We start from the raw sequence: 7,992 nt of genomic DNA, 5'->3' as shown, positions 1-7,992 counted from the left end.
GCATATAACACATTTAAAACTCTTTTAAACATTTAAATATGTCATTTTGGTGATGAATTAAGGGATAAAACTATTGACTACAGGGGAAAAATAAAGGTTCTTTATCGGCACTGATGGTGCATTAAAAATATTTAACATCCATGGAAGAAATGATCACAGAAACGTTTTTTTTTTTGGGGAAACCAGAATTAGTTGGCATCGCTGCAACAACAAAAGTGTTTTTTTTAATAGAGGATCTTGTATCATTCGACTCACATCAGTGTGTTATTGTCTTCATCTGAATCTGCTGAGAGCAGCCAAACAGCCTCAATCATGCTCACCACAAACACATGCTGACAAACTAAACGAATTAAATGTTAACCGTTTGTTACTCTCTGCCAAATGAGACTGTGTGAAGTTTAAGCAGACGTTTCCTCACAGACGGCCGGAGCTAAACTCCGAGTTCTGGAGACTCAGTTTGATCCAGAGCTTCTGCAGGTCTTTTTGCAGGGATTCAATTTCAGACGGAAAAGGGACTCTGGCTTTGAGATCGTCATATATTTCTCCAGAGTGACGGTAGAGATGTGAGGAAGACTCGTTCAGGTTCTCCTCATACGTCACTGGCCAATCAACCTGAAACATATGGTGTATTAAATCAAACATGCTTTGGGACAAATTTCATAACAATTTAGAATTTTCCATCGAAAAAAAATCAAATAAACAAAACACCTACTTTTTCAAACTCTTCCTAGACAAGGAAATTGGACCAGATAATCTTCAGAAAGTTATGGGATTTAAGTTGATTCGTCAAACTGTTCTTGAATAACGAGCGAACGAATCGCACGCCAAAATGAATGTGAGGCTATACATCTTCACAACACTTAAACGTATTTAGACCAAACACGGTTGTGTGTTTTGACAACCATGATCTGAGCCGACCTGCACAGTTTCGACACAGTGCCACCTAGTGGTCAGGAGATATGAAAAATTTACATTTTTGCTTATAACTTCTGAACCGTTAGGACCATTAGATCCAGTCAAACGATACCCTATTTTTCTGTATCGGTCTTTTTAAATTTTGTCATAAAATTATATTTTTAATGAACACAAATGTTCTAGGAGGAGCTTGAAAAAGTAGGTTTTCTTAAATGAAATCAAAATGGCGAACAGGAAGTTCGGCCGACTATGGGAAAATTGGTATCTAGCTGTGTCTGAAACCGCTCACTCGTTCACTCATTCACTAATCCCATATAGTGTATGGCATTTGAGTGCACTATATCTGCAAGGAGTGAAGGAGATGAAGTGAGTGAATTCGGACGCTGACGTTTACACTGTGCGTCGGAGAGTTGGAGCTGTCGCAGAAAAGGCTTCGTCACACATACTGATAAAACTCCTTTTATCTTACATTACCTACTTTATAAAATAATATTAACAACAATAACAATCATAATGACTTTATTTTGTAATTATACCTCCGTGCCAGCTTTGTAGTTTCATCGACTGAAATTGTACATTAACTCTCACGTTCACAGATGACGTGTCGTCGAGCGCCCTCCGGCGACCGTTATTATGTTCAAAACGACGATTAACGGACATTTTTCAAATCCTCCACTGGATGTAATGTAATCTCTGGTTTAAACTTGCTCGCGCCGAACTTTCATGCGCGCTCAGTTCTCTCCGCATTGGATTGTGGGAAATAGGGCTTCAGCGAGTGTACATCGAATGTACACTCGAATTCAGAGAGGATTGTGGGTAAAAGTAGTGAATGAATGTAGGGAATGATGTCGTTCACTCAGAATTCGGACACCACTACAAAATGGCCGACACCCGATATAGTGCACTATTTAGTGGATAGGGAGCGATTTCAGACACAGCTTATGTTCTCGGCATGACCCATAACTATATTGCGCACTAGTGTGGACACTAAAATAGGCCTAGTTATCATTCTTGGTGTGAATGGGCCTTAATTTACAATGGCTTCAAACGCGACTCAACCAACCAGAATCAAGGACCGGTAGTTTCTGTTTTATTATACACAGAAAAGCACTAAAATGTATAAAATGTGTTAAATAAGATTAAAAAACAAATTATAGAGTGGAACTCAAAACTTCATGATAATGTCACATTTCCTCCCAAAATCTAAAGAGGTTTTACATTTATATATATATATATATATATATATATATTTAAAATAGGCCTATTTTTTAAAAGACCAATATGTTTTGCACTGTGATATTATTTTTATGAAAATGCATCATACAATAAAAAACTAGCCTAAATTAAAGCCACAAATAATACCATGACATGTACATAATTTATATAATTATTTTTGTCTTTTTTTTATTCATGAGAATCTAAAGGGGAAATGAGCTGAATTGTCAATTTCATGAGGTCCATCATAATTTTAAATTTCTATAAATTTAATAATGTATCATTGCCCTGTCCATTTTGTTAAAAAAAGGGTTATATAGGTTATAAAAAAGATTATAAAAGGTTATATATATACATATATATTTATTTTGAAGTGAACATCTGTGGACTTGTTTAGACTCACCACAGAAGTTTTGGCGCGATTTCCTGAGACGTTTTGGCGCGAATTCATGCGACTGAAAGTTATCCAGTAATGAAACACACACACACACACACACACACACACACACACACACACACACACACACACACACACACACACACACACACACACACACATAAATAGTTAACTCAGCTGCTTTAATCTGCTAAATGATCATTTGAACCCACCAGTCCTTGAGCTTGAATAAAATCACCCAGGGAGCAAATATTCTTCTTATTCGTCTGTTTCTCCATGATGTCGAACAGACAACAGTCTGTTGCTAGGCAACCGCCAGCCACTCTTCCGGCTTCCTCGAGGCGTGTGTTTCCGGTGCGCAGAGAACACGTGGGATTGTTGTCATCTGTTTTGCAGTGTGGAGTGTGTGGACGCGATCATGTCGGAATCAGACTGCGCTGCCGGGGAGAGGAGCTCTCTGAGCGGCCTGATGCTCGCGTCGCACGCCCCGCTGGATGACGCGCAGCGCGCGGGCCGGATGAAGTGCTCGCGTTGCGGCGCGTCGCGCATGTTTTACTGCTACAGCTGCTGCGCGTTGGTCGGGCTGGAGCCGCGGGACGTTCCGAGCGTCAAGGTCCGTGAAACATCACATTAAACACTAAACAGCACGCGCTCGCATTATTATTATCATCACACATAACTCGGTTAGCATTTAAAGGAACAATTAAAGCAAAACTGTCAATTCTGTCATCATTTGCTCACCATCATGTCGCTCCAAACATGTATGAATGATGTTAAAATGACAAAAAAAACAATAATAATCTGAAAGCAGTCAAATTTACCAGAATTTAAAGTCACCATGAAATCAGAATTGACTTGTTTTTGTGGACTATTGCAGTGTTTTTAGTAAATGATTCATCAGTGCACATCATTATTGTCTTGATCAGAATAACTTCCTCTTGCAACATCTATTTGCATGACGAGGGCGGGGCAACCCGTCACTCACATGAGATCAGCCAATCAATTGCCCACTAACAAAATCAAGCCCCGCCCACATTTGTATGGATGGGTTGGGCTCTTGTATGAGCTGGATTTTTCATTTCTTTCTCTGTACTCCTCTTATTTATGTCATTTAGTGATTGTGAAACACTTTGGGCAAGAGCTTTTGCATTAAACGTGCTATATAAATAATGTAAAACTGTTAGGAGGTTCATTTATAGACCGAGCCAATTCTTCATGATTGAATTAACTGTGTTTTACATTTTGGAATTATGAGTAAAATAAGGTTTGTGGTTACTCAATAAACTTAAAACCCACAGGAAACTCTTGCCCGCCAAACACTCAATCCTTCCATAGTTTTAGGGATCACATGAATCGACATCTCCTTTCACGGTCCACCGAAAAAGAAATATACAATGAAACGCATTGTGTGTTTGTTAAATTGACGCATTATGCCCCTTTTCACAAGATGTAATATTAATCTATGGTGTCTCCAAAATGTGTCTATAAAGACCGTCAGATCATTTATTATAGCTAGTCAAATTTGCCCCTTTTGGGCTTTTTCACTTTTCATGTTTTCAGAGTTGGTAAAAACACGGGAAAAGTCCGATTTTCATCATATGTCCCCCTTTAAAGCTCATGAAACATTTGTTTGGTGTTTTCAGCTGCCGGTGAAGATCGACATCATCAAACACCCGAACGAAACGGACGGCAAGAGCACGGCAATTCAGGCCAGAATCCTCGCGCCGCAAGACGTCACCATCTACACATATCCCTGCATCCCCGAGCTGGACCAGAGCGCAGAAAACGTGAGCGAACAAACATTTATATCACGCTAATTTTCTAAATTATACTGGTTTCACTGTATATTCCCAACACCGTTATTGCAGTATATTAAACTAAAAATAAACACCAGTATTCGGTATGAAATGGTACCCGACCCGCCGTGTGCCGCGTCCGTCTCAGGTTTTACAGATCCCTGTTCTTCCCACAGATCGTGCTGGTGTTTCCCGGACCGGATGCGATGACGGTGGAGGAATTATGGGAGTATTTTTCTACTGGTGGAGCGCAGAGATCGAAGAGATTAAAAGCGGCGGCTTCCGAAACTCACACCTGCCCGATCCAGAGAGTGGTTTTCATCGACAGCACCTGGAACCAAACCACCAGAATCATCACAGATGAACGTCTCCAAGGTGCCAGCAGATTATTCCCTCTCATCTTTAGAGCTTTCACACTGTAAAGTCAATCATTTTATCCATTAAAACTCTTGAAAATGAAATATTTAAAAAACATTTTCCTTGGAAAAAAATGTCTTCATGCCTTAAAATATCTTGAATGTAACTCGACACCTTTGCCTTCCCCCCGCCTCCACTCACTCAGAGATCCACTGGTTGACGATCACTCGTTGATCTGATTGGTTACAAGGTAGTTTGCGACGTCAGAAACACCAGCGATTTCCAGCCGTGCTTTTAATACTGGTTGTGGTGTTTTGCTTTAAGACAAACCAGGTGTAAATTCATATTAAAACACGGTTTGAAATCGCTGGCGTTTCTGATGTCGCAAACTACCTTGTAACCAATCAGATCAACGTGTGATCGTCAACTAGTGGATCTCTGAGCTGAGTGAGTGAGTGAAGGTGGGGCTCATTTGCATATTCATCGAACAGCGAATACTAAATGAGGCAAGGGTGTCGAGTTACATTCAAGATATTTTAAGGCATGAATCAAGGAAAAAAATCAATTTTGGTGATCAAAGATTAGTTTTAAGGGATATAATGATTTATGACAGGGGGACTTTAAAGAAACATACATTGTCCATTGTACTTTTATTATGTACTAAATTATAAGTGTAAAACGTTCCTTCACCCGAGGTTGAAAGAGATCGGCGCAGTGTGAAAAGCCTCAGAGGTGACGTTATTAATGTTATTTCTCTGCAGCTTTACCACACGTGGAGCTCAAGAGCAGGAGAACCTGTTTTTGGCGGCGTCAGAAAGGCAGTCCGGACACATACTTGGCCACAATAGAGGCTGTTTACTACTTTCTGAAGGACCTGCACAGCCACTACTTCTCCGAGTACACGGGAGAATACGACAACCTGCTGTTCTTCTTCTCATTCCTGCATAAACTCATCAATAAAGCCAAACAGGCTGCTGGGAAAGTGTGAAACAAACAAACGACCATTATTTCAACGCGATGGATGCATTTCGTCACAGTGAGATTTAAGTATTTTTTTATTTTCGAGTCAAATCATATTCCCAGAATGCTGAAACGTTCACTGATTTGATTTCTAAGGCACTTCAATGTGTATTTGACAATAAATCATTTCTTGCACACTTGTTAGTAAAAGGCGTGTCTTATTTTGGCCTGTAAACTTATTTTGGCGTCTCCCAGGAGCACGGAGGTTTGTAGATAATGGGGTTATAGACCGCAGCGTATCCAACACCCAAAGTGCACTTCATCACACACACACACACACACACACGCTTAGGCCATGTCCACACACTAAGGGTACGTTTACACAACAACGATATGCTTAACGGAGAAGTTATTTTTTTGTTGAGTTTTCCGCGCACAGACGACCTCATTGTCAAAACAATCCACAGATTTACGACTAAAATCACTGTATTCTGCTACCAGGCCACTAGATGGCGATGAAACACTATAGATTGAACACGCAAGATGCCATCGTCTTCAGAGATTCACTTTTTTTGTTGTTTACACTGAGACCATTTTCAAAAACTTGTGACACGTTTTCAAAAGTTTGCGTCAGCACCCAAAACGCCGTTGTCGTGTAAACGAACGGCCAAAACACATAAAAGGTTTGCGTTTTTAGTTGAAAACGGTGTCGCGTGAAAGACCCCTAATACGTTTTCGTTTGATAACGCATCTTTTAGTCTTTTGTCTCGTTTTGGACTTCCGTCACAATGAGACAGCGTTTTTAAAACCGATGATGTAAGTTTAGTCATGTGACGCATATTGTACCAATAGATATTCATGTTTACACCGGTGTTGTGCCTGTTATGTGCTGTTCACTTTCACACACTTGCTGAAATACGTTACTTCGCACACTCTTCGTATCACTGTCATGCAAAGATTCAAATTTACTTGTATTTACTCGTCCCGTGGTAATTTAAATTTTTAAGCAGTTTAGACCAAACATAAAATGGTGAGTGAGAGCGACCTGGATGCATCAGTGAATGCTGAGATACTGCCAGACGAAATGTGCGAAAACTTTATTATTTAATTTTCCATCATCTCAGCGATGCGTTTATGTCACAAGATTAAATCCGAAAGTATTTTTTGACATGCGCAAACTGCATGAAAATACAGTTTCTCATTCAGTTTACGTCATTCCGCGATTTTACGTTATTTCTACATCATTACGCTATTTCTTCGTCATTATGCTATTTTACGTTTTTTCTACATCACTACACGATTTCTACGTCATTAAACGATTTCTACGTCATTACGCTATTTCTACATCACCACGCTATTTTTCGGTATGTCTACGTCATTTGAATCATTACGCTATTTTTCGTTATGTCTAAGTCATTACGCTATTTCTACGTCATTGTGCTCATTGTGGTATTTCTACTTCATTACGCTAGTTTTCGTTATGTCCACGTCATTGGATCATTACGCTATTTTTCGTTATATCTACGTCATTACGCTATTTTTACCTCATTACGCTATTTTTCGTTATGTCTACGTCATTACGCTATTTCTACGTCATTGTGCTCATTGTGGTATTTCTACCTCATTACGCTAGTTTTTGTTATGTCCACGTCATTGCATCATTACGCTATTTTTCGTTATATCTACGTCATTACGCTATTTCTACCTCATTACGCTAGTTTTCGTTATGTCCATGTTATTGCATCATTACGCTATTTTGCGTTATGTCTACGTCATTACGCTATTTCTACGTCATTGTGCTCATTGTGGTATTTCTACCTCATTATTACCTATTTTTCGTTGTCTACATCATTTCCCGATTTCTACATCATTACACTGTCTACTTCATTGCACGATTTCTACGTCATTACGTGATTTCTACATCATTACGCTATTTTTCGTAATGTCTACGTCATTGCGTGATTTCTACGTCATTACGCTATTTTACGTTACTTCTACATCATTACGCTATTTCTACCTCATTACGCTAGTTTTCGTTATGTCCACGTCATTGCATCAATACGCTATTTTTCGTTATGTCTACGTCATTGCGTGATTTCTACGTCATTACGCTATTTTACGTTACTTCTACATCATTACGCTATTTCTACCTCATTACGCTAGTTTTCGTTATGTCCACGTCATTGCATCATTACGCTATTTTTCGTTATGTCTACGTCATTACGCTATTTCTACGTCATTGTGCTCATTGTGGTATTTCTACCTCATTACCTATTTTTCGTTGTCTACATAATTTCGCGATTTCTACATCATTACACTATGTCTACTTCATTGCACGATTTCTACGTCATT

General features: G+C 39.3%; 2 protein-coding genes across 9 annotated transcripts in view; one reads left to right on the top strand and one right to left on the bottom strand.

Annotated features, from left to right (window-relative positions):
- Nucleotides 1–7,992, bottom strand: part of LOC120487839 (uncharacterized) — a 43,080-nt gene that overhangs the window by 28,864 nt on the left and 6,224 nt on the right. For 4 of the 8 annotated variants that reach the window (XR_016145420.1, XR_016145421.1, XR_016145419.1 and 1 more), the window contains exons 1-2: nt 2,740–2,871; nt 256–612 (exon numbers count right to left, since the gene is read on the bottom strand). Coding sequence is in view for 2 of the 8 variants with exons in the window: in XM_089116569.1 (XP_088972695.1) it covers nt 419–612; nt 2,740–2,805 (260 nt within the window). In the remaining 6 variants the exon portion in view is untranslated. Of the gene's footprint in view, nt 1–255; nt 613–712; nt 1,100–2,739; nt 2,872–7,992 lie in introns of those variants that run through there. The other 4 variants (XR_016145418.1, XR_016145417.1, XM_089116569.1 and 1 more) reach the window with 4 other exon arrangements.
- On the top strand, nt 2,946–5,837 carry dtwd1 (DTW motif tRNA-uridine aminocarboxypropyltransferase 1). Its single transcript, XM_039684180.2, has 4 exons — nt 2,946–3,140; nt 4,171–4,314; nt 4,500–4,698; nt 5,442–5,837. The coding sequence occupies exons 1-4, from the start codon at nt 2,946–2,948 to the stop codon at nt 5,666–5,668; spliced, it is 765 nt and encodes a 254-aa protein (XP_039540114.2). The 3' UTR covers nt 5,669–5,837.

Source organism: Pimephales promelas, chromosome 10 (genome assembly GCF_988280905.1).
Source record: "Pimephales promelas chromosome 10, fPimPro1.hap1.1, whole genome shotgun sequence".
NCBI lineage: Eukaryota > Metazoa > Chordata > Actinopteri > Cypriniformes > Leuciscidae > Pimephales > Pimephales promelas.
This window is presented reverse-complemented; position numbering and strand designations above follow the sequence as displayed.